At 53.3% G+C, this 22,834-nt stretch overlaps 12 protein-coding genes across 12 annotated transcripts; 3 read left to right on the top strand and 9 right to left on the bottom strand.

Annotated features, from left to right (window-relative positions):
* Positions 1 to 641: 641 nt before the first annotated feature.
* CLAFUR5_10982 (uncharacterized protein) lies at positions 642 to 1,112 on the top strand (the record flags this gene model as incomplete). The annotated part of the gene is made up of 1 exon (XM_047910130.1): positions 642 to 1,112. One exon carries the CDS (start codon positions 642 to 644, stop codon positions 1,110 to 1,112), a length of 471 nt encoding a protein of 156 aa, XP_047765472.1.
* Positions 1,113 to 1,395: 283 nt separating this feature from the next.
* Positions 1,396 to 2,400, bottom strand: CLAFUR5_10981 (uncharacterized protein; the record flags this gene model as incomplete). The annotated part of the gene is made up of 1 exon (XM_047910129.1): positions 1,396 to 2,400. One exon carries the CDS (start codon positions 2,398 to 2,400, stop codon positions 1,396 to 1,398), a length of 1,005 nt encoding a protein of 334 aa, XP_047765475.1.
* Positions 2,401 to 3,569: 1,169 nt separating this feature from the next.
* Positions 3,570 to 4,432, top strand: CLAFUR5_10980 (Peroxygenase 1; the record flags this gene model as incomplete). The annotated part of the gene is made up of 2 exons (XM_047910128.1): positions 3,570 to 3,738; positions 3,768 to 4,432. The coding sequence occupies 2 exons, from the start codon at positions 3,570 to 3,572 to the stop codon at positions 4,430 to 4,432; spliced, it is 834 nt and encodes a 277-aa protein (XP_047765474.1).
* A 550-nt stretch (positions 4,433 to 4,982) lies between these two features.
* On the bottom strand, positions 4,983 to 6,731 carry CLAFUR5_10979 (Aspergillopepsin-1; the record flags this gene model as incomplete). Its single annotated transcript, XM_047910127.1, has 5 exons — positions 4,983 to 5,345; positions 5,463 to 5,569; positions 5,620 to 6,014; positions 6,067 to 6,571; positions 6,668 to 6,731. The coding sequence occupies 5 exons, from the start codon at positions 6,729 to 6,731 to the stop codon at positions 4,983 to 4,985; spliced, it is 1,434 nt and encodes a 477-aa protein (XP_047765142.1).
* Positions 6,732 to 7,997: 1,266 nt separating this feature from the next.
* On the bottom strand, positions 7,998 to 9,159 carry CLAFUR5_10978 (Alcohol dehydrogenase 1; the record flags this gene model as incomplete). Its single annotated transcript, XM_047910126.1, has 3 exons — positions 7,998 to 8,270; positions 8,320 to 8,848; positions 8,900 to 9,159. 3 exons carry the CDS (start codon positions 9,157 to 9,159, stop codon positions 7,998 to 8,000), a joined length of 1,062 nt encoding a protein of 353 aa, XP_047765143.1.
* A 3,421-nt stretch (positions 9,160 to 12,580) lies between these two features.
* On the bottom strand, positions 12,581 to 13,330 carry CLAFUR5_10977 (uncharacterized protein; the record flags this gene model as incomplete). Its single annotated transcript, XM_047910125.1, has 1 exon — positions 12,581 to 13,330. The coding sequence occupies one exon, from the start codon at positions 13,328 to 13,330 to the stop codon at positions 12,581 to 12,583; it is 750 nt and encodes a 249-aa protein (XP_047765138.1).
* A 1,756-nt stretch (positions 13,331 to 15,086) lies between these two features.
* CLAFUR5_10976 (uncharacterized protein) lies at positions 15,087 to 15,341 on the bottom strand (the record flags this gene model as incomplete). Its single annotated transcript, XM_047910124.1, has 1 exon — positions 15,087 to 15,341. One exon carries the CDS (start codon positions 15,339 to 15,341, stop codon positions 15,087 to 15,089), a length of 255 nt encoding a protein of 84 aa, XP_047765139.1.
* A 63-nt stretch (positions 15,342 to 15,404) lies between these two features.
* On the bottom strand, positions 15,405 to 15,781 carry CLAFUR5_10975 (uncharacterized protein; the record flags this gene model as incomplete). The annotated part of the gene is made up of 2 exons (XM_047910123.1): positions 15,405 to 15,696; positions 15,750 to 15,781. The coding sequence occupies 2 exons, from the start codon at positions 15,779 to 15,781 to the stop codon at positions 15,405 to 15,407; spliced, it is 324 nt and encodes a 107-aa protein (XP_047765140.1).
* A 309-nt stretch (positions 15,782 to 16,090) lies between these two features.
* CLAFUR5_10974 (uncharacterized protein) lies at positions 16,091 to 16,907 on the bottom strand (the record flags this gene model as incomplete). Its single annotated transcript, XM_047910122.1, has 2 exons — positions 16,091 to 16,832; positions 16,882 to 16,907. The coding sequence occupies 2 exons, from the start codon at positions 16,905 to 16,907 to the stop codon at positions 16,091 to 16,093; spliced, it is 768 nt and encodes a 255-aa protein (XP_047765141.1).
* A 605-nt stretch (positions 16,908 to 17,512) lies between these two features.
* Positions 17,513 to 18,209, bottom strand: CLAFUR5_10973 (uncharacterized protein; the record flags this gene model as incomplete). Its single annotated transcript, XM_047910121.1, has 2 exons — positions 17,513 to 18,128; positions 18,181 to 18,209. 2 exons carry the CDS (start codon positions 18,207 to 18,209, stop codon positions 17,513 to 17,515), a joined length of 645 nt encoding a protein of 214 aa, XP_047765639.1.
* A 289-nt stretch (positions 18,210 to 18,498) lies between these two features.
* Positions 18,499 to 21,102, bottom strand: CLAFUR5_10972 (Pre-mRNA-splicing factor syf1; the record flags this gene model as incomplete). Its single annotated transcript, XM_047910120.1, has 1 exon — positions 18,499 to 21,102. One exon carries the CDS (start codon positions 21,100 to 21,102, stop codon positions 18,499 to 18,501), a length of 2,604 nt encoding a protein of 867 aa, XP_047765135.1.
* Positions 21,103 to 21,428: 326 nt separating this feature from the next.
* Positions 21,429 to 22,418, top strand: CLAFUR5_10971 (V-type proton ATPase subunit D; the record flags this gene model as incomplete). Its single annotated transcript, XM_047910119.1, has 4 exons — positions 21,429 to 21,440; positions 21,508 to 21,709; positions 21,732 to 22,106; positions 22,171 to 22,418. 4 exons carry the CDS (start codon positions 21,429 to 21,431, stop codon positions 22,416 to 22,418), a joined length of 837 nt encoding a protein of 278 aa, XP_047765136.1.
* Positions 22,419 to 22,834: the final 416 nt, after the last annotated feature.

The raw sequence follows: 22,834 nt of genomic DNA, 5'->3' as shown, positions 1-22,834 counted from the left end.
AGGGCGTATTCAGGGCCGTCATCGCGAGGCATTTGGAAGGACTGCAAACCTAGCTCGCAACGAGGTGTCTAACATGTCAACACGAGTATCGCCACAGTCGCACAGAAGCAACATCTGCTATGCGTAACGTGGTACCAGTGGCTGTGAACTATGTAAAGCAAGTTCGTGCTCCGTTACACACGAGTCCAGATCATGCAAGATATATACGGAACGCACACGAAAGGAGGTCGAAGTTGTTCGTGATCACGGCCAACGACAGATTGACCCTGTCGAGGACGTAGACTAGCATCTGGGAGACACCCGATGTGGTGATGACAGTCTTGTATATGGTCACTGCAGACACTGCCTATGCTATATATTCTCATGCTTGAAGCAGGCAATATCATCTTGAGTCGACGACACGCCGCGCGGCACGTTTCCTCTACGATCACCACAGATGTTGCCCGTACTTGCTACGCGGCCTATGGCTTGGTCTCTAGACCCGTGCATTCGATGACAGCCACAGAGCCCAAGCACATGCCATGCGATTCGAGCTATAAGAACCTCTGCCAGTATGTGCATCTCTCATGGAACGAACAGCAAACCACCGACCATCAGAGTCCATTTGACCACACAACCACACGATCCCAAGAACAACAACCATGTTCCAAGCAACCCTCCTCCTAATCCCAGCTCTCACCATCACGATCTTCATAGCCCTCACCCACAGCACCCCGGTTATCAACGACCCTTCCCACACCGCCCAACCCCTCTCCGAAGGTCTCACCGCCCAAGCCACAGCCGAAGGCTACAACGAATACATCCCACCCCGCTACGTCGACATCTGGATGTACGAAGACACCGTCTGCGGCAAAGACAGCCTCGAGCGGAAACGCCTCCTTATTCAAGACCTGTTCTACGGCACGGAGCCCGTCCGGGCCGGCTGTTATAACCTTCTGCCGCAGTATCGGTCGGCTTGGATTAAGGCTATGAGTGCTTTTTGTGAGGTGTATGCGGTGAGTAGTACGGGCTGTGTGGGAGGGGAGGAGGGAGGGAAGCCGCTGCCGAGTGGGGAGGGGCGTTATATGGCTGAGGAGGGGGAGGGGATTGTGTTGTTTACTGTGTGTAAGTGATATAGTGGGGTGGAGGTGGAATGGGATGGCCGTGGTCTGATCTGAGAGTTTTGACGTGTTCAGTGGGCGGTGTTCCTGTCAGAGTCCGGCTCCTCAGCCCATGAAGAGACGCCTAGCCACACAGGACCTCGAACTTGTTGATGAGATAATATCGAGAATCCATTCGCTTGACAAGATTCAGTGGTATTCCTTGTTCTTTTGACTAGAGTGATGCGCCGGCAGGTGATGTGCAAGTCGCAAGTCCGGCTCGCGATCATTTCTTCCTGTTAATCATGATGCTGTCCTAGGCAAGTGACATTGCCGCCAGCATTGCGTGTCGCTCAGAAAAGCCCTCTTCCGAGAAGATCTGGCGCCACCTTTGGCGTGACTTTGCATTTCTGATAGTACTATCAGCTCGATCAGAGATCTGATCTGTTTTTGAAAGTGTCAACCTCTCGCGTGCCTCCTCTAGACACTCGTCCCGAGTACTCGCAATGTAGTACTCGTCACGAGCTCGTAGTGCTTCGTTCGCAGCTACCTCTCGCTCGTTGATGTGAGCGAGGAATCCGACGGCTTTTGCTAGTGGAAGGTGAACAATCCTGTCATGGCTTCCATAACCTGGTAAACGGTCCGCCGAGAGGCCATCCAGAGTAATCGGACCAGACTTCATCCCACTATCGTCGCCAGTGAGGACTAGTGCAGCGCGCCCTGTAGCCTCGTTGCAATATCGATCATCAGGCCAGAAAATCATGAACACAGCTCGCATCGAAGGTACCACACCATTCCATTCTGGAGCATCAGGCTCGGCTGCCCTATGCTTCTCCGCCGTCCTGTCGCTCTCGCTCTCCAACCAATCGCATAGCCTCAAATGATCCGCTATGAGCTTATCGAGGTGGTGCTCAAGATCATGGTCCGGGTATACATCTTCCGACCATCGACACTCCATGAAATATGCTCGATGTGACAGAACCGAGTCAGGGCTCGCCCTGAACGATTCCATCGCCACAGCAGCTCGTGCCCGAACTCTGGCGTTCAGTCGCTGGACACCTTCTCGTTCAGACTCGTGAGGTATGATGTACACCAGGATGTTGGCTCTGCAGGCTCTCTTGAGATCAGATCTTGCCCATCGATGGTTTTGGGTACAGGTCGATCTGTTGCATGCGGTTATGTAAGACCCGTATTCACGGATGCCATATCGAGACCGTTCTGATCGGATATCTTGTAGGCGTTGCTCGTAATGATTCTCCAGATCGGCTTGATTTTCAGCATTTGTGGTGACTTTCCTGTCCAGCACGCCTTGAGAAGCCATGGTTGTGTGTAGGTATGTATCTTTGATGATATTTTAGCTTGATCGAGGACAACGTGGCTGACTCATCTTTAGAGATCTCAACGGCTGGCCAAAACGTTGGTTATTACTTGCTGAGGTAATAAACCTCATTGCAAAAGACATGAAGACCAGCATCAGGCAGAGAAGAAGAAAAATGTACTTCCTGTCTATGGGGGCGTCTTCTCGTCATTGCTTCAATTATGTTGTACGAGCTTCTGGTAGATCCAGTCCAGAAGTCCACGCTCAAATAGGTCCCTGAGTGAGAGCCAAAAGGCGTGAGACATCAGTCGGCATCCTTTCGCTGTCTATCCACAGCTCGGTGTCGCCAGTCACGTCGCGGTAAATGTCGGCGAGGATGTCAGCACATAAAAGATGATGTGGTTTCGTAATCGCGAAGATCTCGTGTTTGCCAAGAACAAGACGCTGAATCAGCAGCCGGGAATCCTCCGGGCGAGGCAGGGCAATGGCGACTTCATCCTTTCTTTCCTTTGCCTACTGCGACATGTTGTCGAGATCGACCTTAAGCTTCATGCAATACGTACAATGGGAATGCATGCTCTCGCATGAGTCTGACGGCTTTTGAGACATTCATGATCCACGGGAGAAGGGAAGGTCATGTTCCCAACTTCCAGCGTCCTCTTGCATTTTCATCTTCATCAAGTCCATGCAGCGGGAATGCCAGTGCATCATCAGCACTTTCACATGCAAGACGTCGAACAACGACCGCCATGGCATTGGCTGTGAACCTGACATCGGACGGGACGGAGGATCAATAGAGTTTGCATCTCGACCAGGTTTGCACGACGACGTCACAACTTTGTGGGTCTTGTTCACGTTGAGCATCGCTGAACAGTCTCGCAGTAGTAAAGAGAGTCGAATATATGGCGTTCTCACCACTGACTCGATCGCCTGCTCTAGAGGTGTCCAGGGTGTCCATCTTCAGTACTTTGGAACGAAGGACGACTGCGACAAAGCCATCGACTCCATCGCAGCCCAGAGATCAGAAGATAGGCACTACTGCAGTTGCCTCAGAAGCCAAAGCACAGATTGGGGAAGATTCAGCTGCCTTACAGAGGCAGAATGGAGACACTGCTCTTCACGGTTCCTGTCCCGGTCGGAGTCCTCCAAGCGACAGCACGACAATCGCCACCATGCCATCTCTCGCATCACAACCACAAGAAGCGACCAACTTACTACGCACTGCAGCACCAGACGCTACCAACAACGATATACAACAAAACCAATCCGCCAAAAACAGGATCAACCACCCCAAGACCAACGGCATCAACACCTCCCTCCCATCACGAAGCCCTACGCCACGTCCCTCGCCCACGAAGCCATCACGGTAGAACGCCAGCTCTACATCCCCCACCCAGACGACGCCCTCCTCGATCCAGGCACAGCTCGCGTCAATCTCGCCGTCTTCAACGAGACACCAAACGGCACACCCTCCTGGCGCGAGAAGCACGCTCACCAAACCGTCCTCCAGCAACACTGCAGCTATTGGGACCCCGATGCAGATGGAATCATCTGGCCCTTAGATATCTACCGCGGCTGCGCAGCTTGGGGCTGGCACCCTCTCCTGTGCCTTCTCGTCACCATCATCATAGCGGGCAGTATGTCGTACCCGACATTACCTGCTGGCCGCTACCTCCCTGATCTGTGGTTTCGGATATATCTGAACAACATACACAAATGCAAACACGGTAGCGATAGCAACACTTATGACCAGGAAGGACGCTTCAGGCCGCAGCAATTCGAGGATTTCTTCGCGAAGTATGATGCTGGCAGTAAGCGTGGCGTTGATCTCTACGATCTTGCCAGAGCGCATAAAGGGCAGAGGTTGTTGTGCGATCCGTTTGGGTGGACTGCGAGTATGCTCGAGTGGTTGGCGCTGTATCTATTGATCTGGCCGAAAGATGGCATTTTGAGCAAGGATGATTGCAGAGCGAGTTATGATGGCAGTATTTACCAGAGGAAGGCAGATGAGTTTGCTGCGAAGAGAATCAGGTAACACGTGCTATTGCAGCATCGACGGATATCCTGCGCATTAACCCCTGTCATTATCGTGCTCGACTGTGTCTGTTCCATCACCCATCCTCTCCAGGATGAAGACCGCATGGGCCAAGCAGATGGGCACACCAGGCAAAATGATCCGATGGTGCGGTGACCAGTGGCGGTGTGGAGCTCGTACGCTGTCGTGCTGTATCCTCAAACTCGAGCTAGGAGGCATCATCGAAACCGCAATGTCTCTCAACCTCATCGGACGTGCGGGCATTGAAGGACAAAGGACCCACTGCGCAGTGCTCGGATAGTGCCACATTGTATCGTCTCTTGACACAGCATCAGCAAGATATAAGGACGCAGGTCATTGGACAGGCATATCATGTGGAAGGGATGTTCAGAAACAGGAAGTACCTTTGCATGCTATGCACGCTATGCTTCTCATCATACTTTTCATCATGCACGTAGCTCAGCCTTTGGGCTTCGAGCTTCAAGGTCTCCTTGCTGGAGCCTCCATGTTTGTAAGAGTGGGTGAGTGGTGTCATCGCTCAACCACGAGCCTAGTCCTTCAGCGCAATGCCGAAGCGCTCCTCGCCTCCATCGAAGACAGCAAAGAATTGCTTGAGGACGATGTCACCCATGATCTGGATCTTGCCAGGTCCCTGCTGCACACCCGCCATGCACTGACCAACCTCCTCCGCGTACTTCATGTCGGCACCCTTGACAGTGGCCATGTAACCACCGATGTCGATACCGAGGTCGGGAAGCGTCTCACTGCAGTCGTAGAGCCACGCATTGTGCAGCTGGTCATATTGGACTGTCTTGACTTGCTTGTAGTAGGCTTCGACGAGAGGGCCATCAAGGTAGATGAGCGTGGTACCGGTGTCTGCGATGATTGGGCTGCAGTCGCTGCATTCGTGGACCTATTAAGCAAAGCGATGTCAGTACCTTTGCCCAAGAGGTTAAGGTAGAGTGAGGTCGTCGTGCAGTGGACCTTCCGAGGGTAGAGCAGCCACCCTCGTTGTGGAGTCAAGACATACCTTGTCGCCAATCTTGTAGCTTGGCATGAGGAATTGCCAGTAACCAGCGGAGGCGTTGACAGGAACGTAGTGGATCTCGCCAGAGTACTTGTCGGGGTCGATGTTGCCTGCGGATGGTCAGTGATTGAGAGAGGTACGCAAAGCTGGGGACGCATACCGAACTCATAAGTGCCAGTGCCGTCAGTCTCCTCAAGGTCGGCAGTGAAGACTGGGTGGCTGAGGTCAGGAAGAACGTTCTCCCAGAAGGTGTGCTGCGGCTTTGGCCTAACAGTGCTGAGCACCCCGAAAGATAGACCAAGGAGGCCATCCATGTTGGGATCCCTCAGGAACATGTCGCTCATGCGGGTGGCGATCTCGACGGCTTGCTTTTCAACAGTGACGCCACCGACATCGACGGTATCATAGCCAACTGTGCCGCCTGCGGAGCTGCCATCGCCGTAGCTGATGTTCCAGGTGGCACCCTCGATCTCCTCGAAGGTGGGGCTCTTGTCTGCAACGAAGATAGCATGCTGGCCAATCTGCTCCTTGGTGAGCTTGTCGCTGAAGACCCACCTGCGAAATTGTCAGCACTTGGCATTTTGGGAGGAGAGAGTTGTCAACTTACAGATCAGCGGAGCCGGTGTCGAAGTTCATCTGAAGCTTCTGGCCACCGATGGTGACTTCGGTGAGGTACTCGGCCTCGTTGGCCTCAGGAACGGTGGTGACCTCACCATCCTCGGAGCCAGTGCGTGTAGCAGACTGGCTGACAGTGGTGGTGTTGGTGTAGATTGGCGTGCCGTATGGAGTGGGAGTCGGAGCGCCAGTGCCATCAGAGGCGGTGGTCGGGAGAGAAATGGTGAAGGTCGTGTACACGGCACTAGAAGAAGCGGTGCCGGCACTCACAGGTGGTGCGTAGGCAGGTAGAGCAACTGAAGAAGAGCTGCTTGAGGTTGAGTACGGTGCCGGCGGCTCAATGGTGCCGCTGAAACGCGCTGCTGGTTGGGCGTTGAACTCGAGGATCTGCCAGCCAAATTTGCGATGGGTGCGAGCAATCTCGTCGAAGCCTCCGACGTGACCGCGACCGTGAGACTTTGCGGTGAAAGAACGCTTAGCGAGTGCATTCTTTGGTGCTGTGTATCGAGTCAGTCATTGCTGGTTATGTGAGGGTGACATGTGCGAGGCAGTGTCGCCTGCATTGCCACCATTTCTGCTGCGGTGGCACTCACCTGGTACTGCGAGAGCTAGAGCAGCCATCGCGGCCGTGGCCACGAGCTGCTTGATGAGAACCATCTTGCTGCTGTTGACGCTGATGATGGTGATGGAAAGCCCCCTCTTGCTGATGAACGAAAGTGGTGTCTGTCAACTTTGCTAAGAATCGAAGCTGGTGTTGCCGGTGGTCTCTTTCAAAGACGGCCGCCGCGATTAAGTGAAGGAGTAAGGTGCTCTCAAAGGAATGAGAGAGCTATACCATTGAGGGAGGGTGGTGTGTGTATGAAGAAACGAAGGTCGAAGGTGAGGGTGAGGTGGTGCAAGAAGAGCTTTTCGAAATTGAAGTTGAATCAAAGCCACAAACACAGTGAGTGCAGCTCGCGTAGCTGATGCCTGTCGCTCGCTTAGTGGCTTATATACGCAATGGCCCCTCTCTATGAGATCCATTGTCGCTGTGCTACTGCCTTGGCACTCACAAGTACTCGTTCGACAATCACAGTGCCGAGACATCTTCTGCGACCCGCATTTGTGGCAGGGCAATAGGATGAAAGGGCTGGAGGAGCCTCCGAGTGGACGTAACACCGTCTCGTCTGCAAGATTGAGCGACCGCGCGTGCTATGCTGCAAAGGCCCGCCTCGCCGCATGCAACGTCTTCGAGAGTCCAGATGCGGTCTTAACTCTTGCATCCACCGACAACAGGACGAGTGTTTCGCCAGTGGCCTAATTCTTGATCGAAAATTGGAGATGACAGCTTCTTTCTGTCTAGTGTTCCGTCCAATCGATGGCCATTCGCGTGAGGTACTGTAGATGAGGTGGTACATGCAGAATTTGATGGCTAGCCGCCGATTCCACGTTTCAGGATGCCGTTGGATCTCCGTCCGTGGCAAGTACACAGTTCGAAACATGGTGCCGATACACAGCGTCGTGTACGAGCATCGGTGGCCGCGCCCTCAACGGTCGATGGGTGCGCATCCTCAGCAAGATGCGCTCTACGAGATCAAGAAGGATGTGAGGTCTTGCCGTGAAGTCTCGTTCGCGGCAGGGATATCGTCTCGCTTGCCGGAAGCTTGCCGAAAGCTTGCCGACAGGGAAGGTGCTCGCTGGACCTGCCCAGAAGGGGAAGCCGATGTCGCTCGGCCCTGCCGCTTTCGAATGGAAAAAAGGAAGGGGATGCCTCTGCGCTTGTGCACTTCTTGCACGGCAAGACCGTTCTCCTCCTCTCAACAACATCGACAACAACCAGAGCCTGTGGCACTGTGTACAACAATATGGAAGCTGGACGGAAATGTCCCATTTCATATTTCATGCTCGCTATGTACAAATTGTCCTTGTGAACCCTTTCATTCCCTATCTGCTGGTGTCAACGACGTATCGGCCAGCGATTTGTCCCTTGTGCATCAGGTCGTAAACCATCTGGAGCTCAGAAAGACCGACAGTCTTGAATGGGGCCTTGATCATACCACGGCGGAAGAACTCAAGAGCCTCAGCGGAGTCCTTGCGGTTGCCGACGTACGATCCACGGATGTTCACCATCTTGATGACGGACTCGAAGACTGGAGCCTTGAGGTATGCACCGGCTGGCAGACCAATGCAGACGACGGTACCACGTGGGCGGACGTACTGAGAGGTGTTAGTCATGGTAAGGTATTCAGCTCCCTGGGCGACTCACCTCAGCGGCTTGCTGGAACGGCTTCTCGTTCACGGCAACGAGAATGACGGCGTGTGGGCCAAGACCGTCTTCAGTCGCGGCTTGCACATCCTTGACGACATTCTGGCTGGTGGCGAAGTCAACGAAAGCGTATGAGCCGAGCTGCTCCAAGCACATCTTCTTCTTCTCGTCGCCGCTGTCAATGGCGATGGTGCGAAGACCCATGGCCTTGGCGTACTGCTGAGCGAGGGAACCGAGACCTCCACCAGCACCGACAATGGCGACAGTCTGGCCTGGCTTGGCACCAGACTCCTTCAAGCCCTTGTAGACGGTGATACCGGCGCAAAGCACTGGAGAGACGGCATCGAGTGGGATGTCCTTGTGAAGGCGGGCCACGTGTGCAGCCTTGGCGATACAGTATTGCTGGAATGATCCATCGACGGTGTAACCAGAGAGGAGGGCCTTTGCGCAAAGAGGCTCGTCGGACTGCTGGCAGAAATCGCACTGGAGGCAAGAGCCGTTGATCCACTTCACACCGGCGTGGTCGCCACTGTTCTTGTCAGTTGTTGCCTTTCGATCACGTGGTATATCAAGCTCTTACATCTCGATATCATGGACGAGGTTGCCCTTGGCAACGATAACACCGGCACCTTCGTGTCCACCAACGAGTGGAAGCTTTGTTGGGAGTGGCCAGTCACCGTTGACGGCGTGGAGGTCAGTGTGGCACACGCCGGAAAACTTGATGTTAACAAGGACCTCGTCTGGACCTGGCTGCTGGACTGGAATCTGCTTGTACTCGACTGGTCCACCGGTCTTCTCGATGACCATCGCCCATTGCTGCTGTGGAATCTGTCCGGCCATGTCGGCTGCTGTCAGGAATATAAGACTTGGATGGATGCGGATGTGGGATCTGATCAAGACGACAATGCTGCTTGGGTATCTTGCGGAGAGGAAGATTGGTCCAGGGAGCGTGGCAGCTTCTACTTATCTTTTTTGACTGTCTACCAGGACCGTCTCGACCCCACAATATTCTCCATTGAAAGGAGGGGCAATGACCTGGGGCATTGACCGGCCAGATGGTCTCAGCATTGCGCCTTCCAGCCGTTCCTACAGGCCTTCCTCGAATGGGCATTCAGCAAGACGGGGATATGGCCTAGATGGCGCAGTCAAGCATCCTGCATGCGCCGGAGCCATACTGATCAAGTCAAACTCAGCCAATTGAAGCAGCTCAGAATTGCGCTCCCGACTGTGCCTCAGCTTCTGGACCGGAGAACACGCCTCCAACGTGTCGGCCACTACGCGCCAGGTGTAGAGCCCTCAGGTCACCCGCGTGACATCCAGATTGACGCGCAATTCGGTTTCATGGAGCGTCCTCATCACAGCGCATCGACTGAGGCTAATCCCCAGAATTGTGAGCATCTGTTTGGCAGACCTGGTGGGATTGCGGGGCAAGCTCTCGTGACAGGATGCGAGCTGCTCCCAAACCTGTGTGAGGCTTGACTCAGACAATAGAGCTGCGATCCTGTCCAATATTCGACCACTGGGCGATGTTGGCGCACACTCCGTACAGCTTGCTGCGTCGTCGATGCCGAAGTTTGCGTAGCTCACTATATCTTTCGGACGAGCGCTCAGCCAGCTGTCCAGCTATGGCGCACGCGATGGTTGTCCACTTCGTACGGCCGCCTGGACCTCGCATACGCAATCCTGGAGCTATGGGAGCTACTTACCTGGAATAGTATGGTGTATGCCGGAAGATCCATGAACTCTGGGGTTGCGTGGTACCTTTAGCCCGATGCAGTCGTTCCTGACCAATGAACTTGAGCGGCCCTGCGGATGTCACCTTGGCAGCTGCGCTTCAGACGACGTCGGTGTTTGGACGATTTCGCGTGCCGATGGAGCCCGAGATATTTTCCTGAGGAAGTTGTGGTCGTCGATGTTTCGAAAGCCGCTCAGGCGCCAGGAAAGTCGCGAAATGGCAGCGAGGATATTCCAATGCTCCAATCGGCACAAGTCTTGTTGCGTTCACGCTGCACACAGCTGCATGTGTTCTCCAGGCGCCAGTCGAAATTCGAGCATGAAGGTGTCGACCATGGCCCCGATAGTCGATGCTCGAGGAAACCGCAATACAGCGGCAAGATGACCACGGTTGCAAAATGCACAATGCACGAGCTTTGAAGAGGCAATTACGGCGTTTAAGAAATGTCGTGGTCGAAAACTCCACCTTGATGGTCAACCATGATGAACGAGGAACTCGACCGGGCATATTCGCAAGCTCAATATATGACACGAGACTTCACCCAGGATTTCAGGACAGAATCTGACAAGTCCGACCGCCCTTGAATGCGACCACAGAAAGTTATGATCAATCTTGACTTTGAGAGAGAGACAGCACGAGTCGTCCTGGATCAAGGCGTGATGCGGCATCGTCAGATAACAGAGGTACGTCATTCACATTCTTCGAGTACCCAGCTAAGTATGATGGGTGTGTTCCCTTGCCTTTCAACATGTGCATGTTCCCTCTCCTTGTCGTGTCCTTCGCACGATGTCCGCTTCTTGATACGAGGGAGGAACTACTTGCAGCTGCGCAGCTGTGGCAGACGATTCGAGCTAGTGAGGATGTGTCGTTGTCCTTCCGCTTCATTCAACCTCAATCGAGCACGGGTTCGGCTGGCATCCTGCAGAGTGGAAGGGGTATGACATCCGCCATTCCCAGCTGCCGTAAGGCGGATTATTTGCCCGCTTAGTCTCGTCGGAGTCGCTCGAGAAGAGTGTCAACTTACAGTCGCAAATCGCACGCAGTTTCCTGCTCGGAATCTAAACCAAATCACTAGCACGCCGTGTAAACAGATCAACACACGAGTTGGCACAAAGATTTTCAGAGACGAAAACAGGGTTCCCGACACAGCCAGATCTCAGCTTGGAGCTCTTTACCAGGGTCTCGGGGCGAAGCTTCATGCACGCTCATCACTTGGCTGATCTGGTCTCCATACGACGAACGAATTCGTCCAGAGGCTTTTGCAGACCATCTATACCGCGGAAACTTCTTGATCGCACTCGTGATTGGATTAGAAGCCTAACTACGATCCGCGCATGTGTTTGCCAATGTCGACGGAAGGTTGAATAGTATATGGAATCATCCCGCTAAGATGGCCTTGCTGCGCGGCCTGCGCCTAAAAGCCGCCGACAGCCCGGAGATATTTCCTGCCTGGTTCTTCACAGCACTAGCTGTAAGCGACATCCTCAGCCCGGACTTCAGAGACAGGTCCTCGACACAACGGACTGAGCTCCCGCATGAAGTCTGAAGAATTACACTTCCACTTCCCCGGCTTTACCCCAGGTTCCGGATGGTGGATCTTAGGGTTTCATGCATGCACGCACGCACGGCATCGGCCAACAGGGACCACGGTGGTCCAGGCCTTCTGTCCGAGATCCTGCAGAACACTACGCCTTCCTGTTGTAGGTGGTGAGCTTCAAGTGTGCAGGAAGTTTAGCTTGATGGTGACACCGCATAGCTTCGCGCTTTTGCGCCACGTCTCATGCCATGCCGGCATGTGTATGTCCCGTCAGACAGCGGATGACTTATGGCACCGAACGATCTGGAGCTGAGGTGAGGAGGAAGATCAATAGCAACGAGTGTAATCCTGTGAGAGTGGGTTACGGTTGTGCGGACGAAGAACTGTCACGAGGGCAGAGGCGACGAGGGCTAGACCAAACAGATCTATCTGAGGAGGTAGGTGTAAATTGTTCTTCGTTGGTTCCGATCACTGCCTGCCAATCGCGCAAGTAGGATACTCAGCTATAGGCTCCTCAACATTGCCCACCTGAGTTCTGGGACACAAGCCTGCCCAGACGACCAACAACACTGCTCCCGAGGATGACTACAGGACCAACGAAGCCATGGACTGTGGAGGACTTCTGGTCGACTCCGTCTCTGTGAGCAGCAGTGCGCAGCTCGGTGGTCGAAGCCATGTACGTTGGTGCAATTGCTGATGCGAGCCTAAATATGCCTCAACAGTCCGCGACCCACGAGAGACAATGAAGAAGACATACACGATTGCAGGCAGATACGTCGCGAACACAAAGGGCACAAACGAGTTTGACTGATTGGTTAATTACACAGTATCTGTCGATTCAACAGAAGTCCCGAGTCTGTCGGAAGTAAGCTCGGGGAGCCTACGCACCCCTTTCCCCCTTCTCGGTAAATCACACTCGCTCAACCCATGGGAGTCTCGTTTCTCGCAGGATCGGAGTGTAGGCTTTGCTCCGCATGTCAGGAAGGGACTTAATAGAAATCGAAGAAATCCATGCCGCCATAGAGATCATCCTCATCCTCATACTCCTCGTCATACTCGTCATACTCCTCGCCATAATCATCGATCCTAGCCTCGCGATCGAAATGCCCAGCATCCATGGCCTGCTTCCACAGCCCATCGAAGAGCTCGCCAAGAGTTCCCATCGACTGGACTTGGTACTCCTCCGTGAAATGGCAATAGCCTCTCTCAGTCGGCGTGACCCGAACTCGAGGATCGCAAACAGCCGGATCCTGGAAGATGTGCATCTTGCGCCAGCTCTCCTGCTTATCGTCTGGCTTGTCGCTGAGGTTCTTGAAGCGGATGTGGAAATGGCACTCGTACCCGTCATCCCGCATGCGGGCCTTGTTTGGGTTGTACACTTCGCAGTCAATGGTGAAGTATTTCAAACTCCATTTTGGCGTCTCGAATGCCAATTCGCGACTGCCGGTCTTGAGGAAGAGAGCGTACATGCCATCGTCGCTGAAGATCTTGGCATTCTTGGGGTCAACCTTGAAGAAGAGGGCTTGTTGGAGCTTGATTGAGCCGTCGATCGTAGCCTTGAACTGCTTGTTGACTCGCTGACTGAATAGTAGACGCTTCATGGGAAGGCGGAGCAGAATGTTGTCGAGTAGCTCTGGGGTGTTGATGACGACGTGGGCTGCGGTGTATGACTTCTTCACAGGCTTTTTGTGATTCTTGTTGATGGTGGTGGCCACCGTCTTGTTCTTGGCCTTTGCCATGTTGGCTGTGGTAGTCGAGTGTAGAGATGGATGTGGCTGTTGGTGGTATGGGTGGTTATCGTAGTTGTGTGTCGTTGATGTTGTTCGGTACCGTCGCATCGGAAAGCTATCTTATTTGTAGTCACTGACTGAGCTAGAGAGTGAAGCTTGTGACAAATGAGGGCAGTGAAGTGGGATGAGAGACTTAAGAGTCCAGTGGGTCATGGAATCACGTGTAAATGCCCGCAACAGCGAGTGAACTTTATCGGAGCCTCGCGATCACATGCGTTCGCTCGAATTTCAGAGTGCATTCTATTGAAGCTCTGCCGGCTTGCTTCAGGCTGTAATTACTCACTCTGACCATGCCATCTGTAAAACCCCCAATATTTGCAGATGAAGCGGCACCTGTTGTCCGCTTCTCAGTTTCTGGTCCAGCTCAGCTCTCGACTGCATTACTCTACGTCTACCTGAGCGAGAACTTTTGGAGGATCGAACGTGTATGAGGTATACACTGTACTCGTTGCTGAAGCACCAGCCTCCTCGGGAGTCAAGTAGGTCAAAACACCACTCTGTCGGTTCGTTTCTCCTCGCCGGTCGAAAAATCCGCAGATGCGCGATATGATGTAAGTCTTGTGAGTAGATTCGCTGAAGAGCATTGATCTCGTGCACAGTGTGCTCTCGGCGTCCGTCCGGGATGATGAATTTCGTCCCCATCCAATAATTGCGATGCGCCTGACTGTGGATAGCTCGAGCCTCAGCATGTGCTCTCTTGCAAGTGATGAGGAGGGCTTTGCTTGGTGGCTTTGCTTCGAGCAGATTGGCCTCTTGTGAGTGGTCAATGTCGAAAGTGAGGGTATAGATATCGAGTCGCAGTTCGGCTGGCAGCTTATCGAAGAAGGGACACGATGTATTGTGAGACATCTTAGACCGTCAAAGGCTACGTCCAGGTCAGCGCACTCTTGCAAGGCTACTATGGTCCTTACGAGGGGTTTCTTTTTCCGAGCGCAGTCGGAAGTATTGGACTAGGTGGTGGGCGCTCTTCCGTGGCAAGTGGCCCTAGGCTGCTTACGTAGTTTCTGTGTGTATTAGAACGAAGATCTGTGGGTGGAGGTGGAGAAAAGCGACAGACGTTTGCGCAAGCGTAAGCGGAGAAGAGTATATTTCGGAATTGCGGCTCGCGGCAAATAAAGCTTGGCAGTCACATGTTCTTTGGTTCATGTGATCATTTGCTCCAACATGATATCAAGCTTGGTAAAATAAGGCAATATAAGTTCACGAGGCGATATTCAAGACGAATATAGCAGCAAGGCTCTGACGCGAGTGCATTCTTTGCCAGACTCTTTGCTCTATCCACTAGTTGACGCGAGGAAAACCACAATTCGATTTTTGGGAAAGGATGGATTTCTTGTGGACTAACAGCAAAGACATCCTAGAACTCTTCATGTTGCAGCTGTTTATTCGCAGTCAGCATGATCATACTCGGTCGGCATGCAAGGGTTTATTCCCTTAGGTAAGGTTCGAGCACGGTCGGGGTTCTGAGCATAAGAGGGCTGGCGTGATAGGTGAAACAGGTAAAGACCCCTCGCAACAAGATTTAGAACGAAGTGTACAGAGCTGCCAGTGAGAAATGTAGACAAAGCACGATCAGCATAGCAAGAGCTCCCTACAGAAAACCCATGCCCGATATTAGCTGGGTTAGCAAGTTACACTATTCAGTTGCACAACTACTATTCTGCAGACGGTACTACATGCAATGTGGTTAAATTCGTCACATATGTCAAGTCTCTGACCCCACAGCTCCTTCCGACTCCGGGACCATGAACTCGTCAACGCTCTGGTTTGGATAGAGCCCTTTGCCGGCTTTGTACTGTGACCAAGCACTCTCCGCCTCACTGTAATCTGTTAAGAACCTGTCTACACCGTCGAATCGTCGCAGGTCCTCAGCGGTCCACTCACGATACTGATGGACACCAAGAACGAACTTGTTGATCAAAGCCTTGTGCATTTTCGAACCTGGCTCGAGTTTGGGCATGATAATCTCCAAGGTGTCGAGAGATATTACGCCGTGAGTGGCTTTCAATATCGCACGCATGATCTAGTTCTGTAGACCGGAGATGCCGTATCTGTTGCAGTGTACCCAGCAATCGATCGCAGACTCTGGAACGATGTCTTCGAACGCGGCGAAGTATCCAGGGAGCTCTTTCTCCATGATCCAGAAGATCATCAGCCGGGAGGCATCATCATCCTCTTCGTTCGTAAGATCGAGCTCAGTATCATTGATCGCCGCTGCGAGGTCTTTCGATGCGCGCTTGAAAGCGCTGTAAGGGATTTTGATGTTGGTTTTATCGCCGAAGCGTACTGTTATCGTGCGCTCAGACTCCTGCTGCCTATTACATATCGTCAGCCCGGTTGACTTGTATGTAAAGAGAGGTCGACAGACGTTTTTAGAATCTCCCAGTCGTGGCGGAACATGATGTTGCTACTGTGTCAGACTGATCTTACGACGAGGTGCGTGCGGCAAGGAATACATGTAAACACTGTCAGGCTGTTTGCTTTGCCACAAAGGACAATGTACCGAAATACGTCGAAGGGCTACGACTTGAAGCTGCTGAATTAAACTTGAAACAGGCGCAGTTCAGTATCCACGAATGTGTGCTGACTTCGTACTATCGTGTACTTGGCCATTTCTATGCCAAGGCGTATGCTCGGGCCGACCATGGTCATTGAGCACAACAGCTTCTCTAGTGCATGTATGATGTGGCTCCCTGCTTTCCAAATTGCTCACTCAGGTGCAAACTCGCTCTCATCATCCTCCACCATGATCTCCTCGTTCTCATCGTCTGCAGCACTCACCATATACCGCTCCTTCGACTCGAACTCATTCAACCCTGGTGCAAAACGAACTACACCCTCGTACTCACCACCGTTGTCCCAATCCCACATAGCATCAGCAAACTCCGCAAAGAATCCCACGACACCCTTGAACCGCTTCAACCATCCCCACTCGTACGGGCGCTTCGTATCATCAGGACTACCACGCAGGCCGAGAACCAGCGCCTCGATCATCAGCTTTCGCATCTTAGATCCTGGCGGGAGGCTGAAGAAGGCAAGGGGGAAGTTGTCGATGTCGCTTCTTGTTTTGGGGTTCCGCCCTTTCAGGTCGAGGAAGGTGTGCATGACGGCATTTTGGAAGGCGTGGTAGTGGTAAAGATGGCCGAAGATCCAGCACTCGATTATCAACTTCTCCAAATATGCTGGGATGTCGCGCTCGACATTCAGCTGTGCCTCACACAGCTCCGCCGGCAAGGTCTGCTGCGTGGAGTAGTGTACGGCGGCTTTGAAAGCCTTCGCCGATGTCCGTGTCAGGTCTAGGGCAATGGCGTTGCAGTCGTCGATGGCGATGTTCTTGACCAGCCAGGATGAGATGGCTCGGAGAATATCACAAGACACCTGCTGCGTCTCTCGAGTGCCATCGTCGCTCCTGAGAGTGACTGTGACGTGCAAGTCCTGGCGTGGTAGGCTGCTGTGAGTCTGTCAGTATCGAGTGTGCGATCTGCAGGACGGCATCGTACGTGGACGGCTTTAGGGTGTCTGCCATGTCTGTATGTTTAGCTATGAAGGTACCAAATGTGAAGTCGTTGGCGGAAGGTTGCCGATTAAAAGTGTTTGGGTGGTGCAGCGAGGGTGGAAGTGTGCCGTTCGAGTGGGCGTCAAAATGCAAACAGCGACTTGGCGCACGTGCCGATACGCCACTTCAGCGCAAGCGCCGTTCAGGTGCCACAGTACTGCAGATAGCGCGCCTAATGACATTCTATAAGCGCCGAACTCCCTGGTCGCTAGCGAAACACCAGTATATACTAGCGGTCCTGCCTGGCTTGGGTTGGCATCGATCTAACGCGCCTCTTTCGAGGTATTCGGGTGGCAGGCGCTCTCGCATGATGTAGAATACTGAATAATCGCAGATTGACGGATCGTAGTTTAGTTGGAAAGTTGATGTGGTCCAATCTATCTTGAAGCCGTCGCTTATGGTCAAGATGCTTGTCGCACTGTCTCGTGGCGTTCCCTTGCTTGACCGAGTTTCCTTCGCGTGGGACGGAACGTTCGGTTGCTCTGTCGCCCGTCGTCTTAGACTCCTGTGCTGGAGGCTGTGTGGCACTCTCTCTTCCTCATCGCTCATGAGGATCACGTCTCACATCCCTCCTCCTACACCAGATACGCCCCAACCCTATCATCATCCAATCTCTTGTCGGTATCGATCTCATCATCATCATACTCATCCATTGCCTTCACGAACTCCGTCAAGAAGCCCCCAATGCCCTCGAACTGCTTCAACTCACCGTACGAGCGTTCCCTGTCGCGAATGCCGACGACCAACTCCTCAGCGAGAAGGCGCCGCATCACTGAGCCCTGCTGCAGAGTCTTGAAGGCAGTCGCTATAGCGTCCAAGCTCAAATTGCTGCTCTGCAAGTACAGGAGCACTTTCCGCATGACTGCATTCTGGAAATGGGCCATCTTAAACTGGTGTCCGAAGCACCAGCACTTGATCGCGATCTCCTCGTGGTCCCTTTCCGAGAGCAAATCCGATGGAAGCTCCTTGTGTATGATGTAGTACAGCGCGATGTGGACTTCGGGCGACTTAGGATAATCGAGCTTGAGCTCTTTTCCCGAGAAGGCGTATTGGTAGCGATCCAAGTCGACCACCTGCTTGGCTAGCTCTGGAGCCGCATGCTTGAGAGTGAGGTAGGAGACGCGATAAACTGTGTCATTTAGACCCACTTCTGAAACTGTGATTCTGACGAAGAGGTCGTTTTGGAGTTCGCTACCATATGTTAGCGATGCATGTTGTAAATCATACCGCTACGCTGGCGTACTTTGCGAATGTGTCCCAGCTTGGAGTCATGGTGCTGGTGGTCGAGGAAGGTAAATCCAATCAGTTGGTCGGTGATTTTCTGTTCGTAGTGCAGTCCCGGCTGACGAGCTCTCTGCTGGCGTCGGTGGCTTTGTGGAGTAGGTTGTAGTACGTTGAAGTGGTGTGGTGATGCTGCTTCAAGGTCAGTGGCAATCTAGTGATGGTTAGTCGCCCATCGAGAATGTGTGCGAAGGATAATGCGAGATGTGAACCTTGACTTCGCAGCTGAAAGCTCCTCTTTCTATTGTCGCACGTGCAACTCTGCAAGCTCGCACTCACTTCATAAATCCTCATCCAAATCAATCTCATCCTCATTCGCCAACTTCGCCTGCGCCGCATCACCATTAACCTGCGGCTTCGGCCGATTCCCACCCTCCGGCCCACTCGACGCCGCCACAAATCCCATCGGCGCTCTCGCCTGCCTTTCCAGATTCCTCATAGCATCAGCCTTCTCCTGGCCCATACCCTCCGCATCCATACCATCCTCATCTGCGCCAGCCTCAGCAGCTTGCTGCCTTGCCACCGCCTGGCTGGCAATGAAGTTGACGTCCGTGTTGAACTGTGCTTGTACTGAACGCTTGATTCGCAGCATTTCCTTGAATGTATCTTCGTTTCCGTGCTGTACTTCGAAGCTCTCCCACTTTCGCCAGAATTCGGCGTTGACGCGAGGATCGCAGAATTGGGAGGCGTGGCCGTATATTGCACGAGCACGATCGATTTCGCCGAGGCGTCGTTCCATTTCGGCGAACTTTATGCACATGCTCGCGGCTTCCTTGTCTGGTAGCGCAGCGATCGCACGCTCGTAGATTGGCCGTGTGGAAGTGAGGCCAAAGTTCGACGCTGACTTTGTGATGTAGAACTCAAACATCTCCGTGCGATCCTCATCTGCGACCGCTCTCGTAGCGCGTTCGTAGATGCGCATTGCATGGCGGGCCAGTCCTCTTTCTTCCTCGAGAGCACCATACATGAGGTATAGCGTCTTTGCAAATCGTGGTGGGCAACCTTCCACAGCCTGCTCGAAGAGGTCTCGTAATCGTTCGATGGAGATGCGGCGATCGACTGCTTTCGTGAGGTATAAGTTCCAGAGCTCGAATGCGACAGGGTAGGAGAAGAGGTCCAGACCACGTTCGTAGACCTTGAAGGACTCTTCGTGGTAGCCATTCTCTTCGAGTAGATTGGCGTAGTTGACGACAGTCTGTGGCGTGGCGATGCGAAGCTCGAAGATGCGCTCGTACACTTTCTTCGTCTCATCCAGTGATGACACTGACTCAACAAGATCGACGTAGAAAGACCACAGCTTCCACGACTTGTGCACTCTCTGTTGAGGTAACAGAGTTTCGTCGAAGTAGTCGACAGCACTTCGTTTGGGTGCCTTGGTTGCCGTGGCCATGATGTTGACAGCCTGGTCGAAGTTCTCATTCCGAAGCTCCATCTCTGCCCATTCTGTCCACATCTCCGCCAGCTCAGACACAGACTTGTATGGCACTTTGACTGCCTTCTCCATGATGATGCGAGCGTTTTGCAAGTCACCGCCTTCTTCGTAGAATTTGGCGTAGTTGGTCCAGAGCTCGTGGAAGCGGCCGACTGCTTTCTTTGGACTGATGGCAGCAATCGCGTCCGCATATGTTTGCACGACCATCTGCTTGTTCTCGCTCCATAGTGCCACGCGCTTCTGCCATTCATTGACGTTGTGTGGGTTCTGGCGAAGTAAGACATCATTTACGAGGAACGGTCTCCGATCCATGAGCTGTTCGAAGCGGAGCATTCGGATGTCCAGATCCAAGTCGGCATCTTCATCTACCCTGCCCTTTTGTTGCCGCGCTGCTGAATCTTCGAGCTTGATCGATATGAGTGCTTCCTCCGCTTCAGCGTACGTGTCGAACACCACACTGAAGTCGCGTACTGTCATGACAGTCGTGATACCTTCTTCGAAGATGTCTCTCGCTCGTTCGTAAGTGCCAAGGTTGATGTAGTATCTCGCCAATCCCACCCATAAGATGCCTCGTTGATCGGCGAATCGTTCCAAGCCACTCCTGATAATGGTCTCCACACTCAACGTTGAGCCATTTGCCAATGGTATCGGGTTCGGCACAAGACGGGCGTGATCGATCAAGATCTCCAGCATCTCTGTCCAATGCTGAAAGGGTCCCTTGGCTTCCTTACTCTTGAACCGTGGGTTGTTCAAGATCTCAATGTACCGCTGGATCGCCTCCGTGTACTTGCCCTCGTTCACCAGCAGCTCAATAAACTCTTCCACATTATCCGGGTGGAGCTGTATGTACCTCCTCCACACCTTCACCGCCGTGTCTCCACCAGCCGAGTTCGCGAAAGGTCTGTACAACGCCCACACCCGATTATGCTGCGTGATCGGCAGTGCACGAAGGGCGCGATCGAATGTGCGTCGCGTGAAAGTGAGCAGCGGCTGCTGACAGAGGAACTCCAAGTACATTTCCCAGATCTTCGGCATCTTATTGAGCAGCACCAGCGCCCGCTCGAACAGCGCATTGACTTTCTGGAACTCGGGCTTCCACTTTGCAGGACTCCTGCCCTTCAGATGCCGCACCCTCGTCTCCAGGTACATTTTCCACAGCTTGTACGATCTCGGCAGGGCGATGCATGCTCTCTCCAGCACGAAGCTCTGCTCGAGTAATGTGCCATACTGCCTCTTGTAATGCGCGTAATCCAACCACGCCTTGATGTTGCCTGGATTTCGCAAGATATCGTTTTCGTAGACTTCGTCGTTTTGCGATATGAGGTAGAGAAAGCTCTGCTGGGGGTGAGAGCGGTCGGCCATTGCGGCGGTGGTGAGGGTTGCTGTGGAGGTGTTCTCAGACGACTTGCGACGGGAGACGAGGCTGAAGGGCAGACTGAGGCTGCTGGGCATGTCTCATTCTCAGCGCATTGGGATTGGTATCGGCACGTGCAGCGTCTTCACCGAGCGGAAAAGACGATTGGTGACGGCGCAGCGACGATGCTCGCCATAACTTGTGAGGTGCCCGCTGCACACATTTTTAGCGCGCGAATTAGAGTTGGGCAGGGTCGATATATGGTACGCCGTAGTAGCTTGGGCAGGTGCTCGCCGACGTCAATGGAAGCTGCGACACACTGCAACGACTCTTCACATCGCCCTACAGCACAGCAGAACACCACGATCTCGCATAGGCTGCGTCATAATCCAACACTAGATACATACCTTGAAGCCCGCCCAAGATGTCTGGCAAGGTACGAATAGCCCCACTGAAGCAGCCACAGCCACAGCTACAGCATCTAACACTGGCCATGAACACAGGACATAGAACCCAACATCTTCCCAACCCGCCAGGCTCTGGCGGGTATGAAGTCAAAGCTCAAGGGTGCACAAACCGGCCACGACCTCCTCAAGCGCAAATCCGAAGCTCTCACCAAACGTTTCCGCGAAATCACCCGTCGGATCGATGAAGCTAAGAGGAAGATGGGTATGCACGAGACATATATCAGAGTCTGGGTCCTACGTACGCTGATATATACCACCAGGCCGCGTAATGCAAATCGCCGCCTTCTCCCTCGCCGAAGTAACCTACGCAACCGGCTCCAACAGCATCTCCTACCAAATCACCGAAGGCGTCAAATCCGCCAAAATGCGCGTCCGAACCCAGCAAGAGAACGTCAGCGGTGTCTTCCTCCCCACATTCGAATCCTTCCAAACAGAGGGAGCATCAGAATTCGGGATGACGGGGCTAGGGAAGGGAGGCCAGCAGGTTGCCAAGTGTAGGGAGACGTACACAAGAGCTGTGGAGACGCTGGTGGAGCTGGCGAGCTTGCAGACGGCATTTGTGATTTTGGATGAGGTGATTAAGATGGTGAATCGGAGAGTTAATGCGTTGGAGCATGTTATTATTCCGAGGGCTGGTGAGTGTCGTATTAGGAGACGAAGGGGTTGAAAGTTGGGCGGTTTACTAATGTGCATGGGCAGAGAACACGATCAAGTACATCAACTCGGAACTGGACGAGCTGGATCGAGAAGAGTTCTTCAGGCTGAAGAAAGTCAAGGGTGTCAAGGAACGAGCCGCGGCGGAAGAGGAGGCAGCACGACAGAAGGCGCTCAAAGCGCGGTTGGCGAAGGCACAGGGGAGTGATAAGGAGAACGATGAGGAAGAGGAGCAGAGTGGAGAGTCGAAGAATATACTGGGTGACGAGGGAGACGAGGATGTAATATTCTGAGCGGACACAGCAGGTTTGGTATGTATGTGCAATGAACTCAAGCGTTCCAGCCATGATCTCTACCCCAAGCCAAGCGTGCAGCTGGTCTGATCTGTTGCATAGCAGCATTTCTATGCGGACAATTGTTACCTTTCAGTTTTAGAGAACTGACGACACCCTGGACCGACAGCCTTGCTTGCTTTGGCTCTGTATGCCTTGCCCTGCCCTGCGGTGTGGTCATAATGAATTATCTATCCCTCGGTGATGTACTCGGACCTGCTCGGGACAAGGCTCGCACAAGTCATGGCTGACACAAGAGCAAGAGCGCTCCACCGAGGATTCAGTGGCACGCCGTTCGCGAGGACTGCAGAAAGCGATCAGGTGACAGCAGATCGTAAAGATGTCCGCAGCCCAAGGCATCAGACTCGCACTGTCTT

The sequence above is a fragment of the Fulvia fulva genome, chromosome 8, assembly GCF_020509005.1.
Source record: "Fulvia fulva chromosome 8, complete sequence".
NCBI lineage: Eukaryota > Fungi > Ascomycota > Dothideomycetes > Mycosphaerellales > Mycosphaerellaceae > Fulvia > Fulvia fulva.
This window is presented reverse-complemented; position numbering and strand designations above follow the sequence as displayed.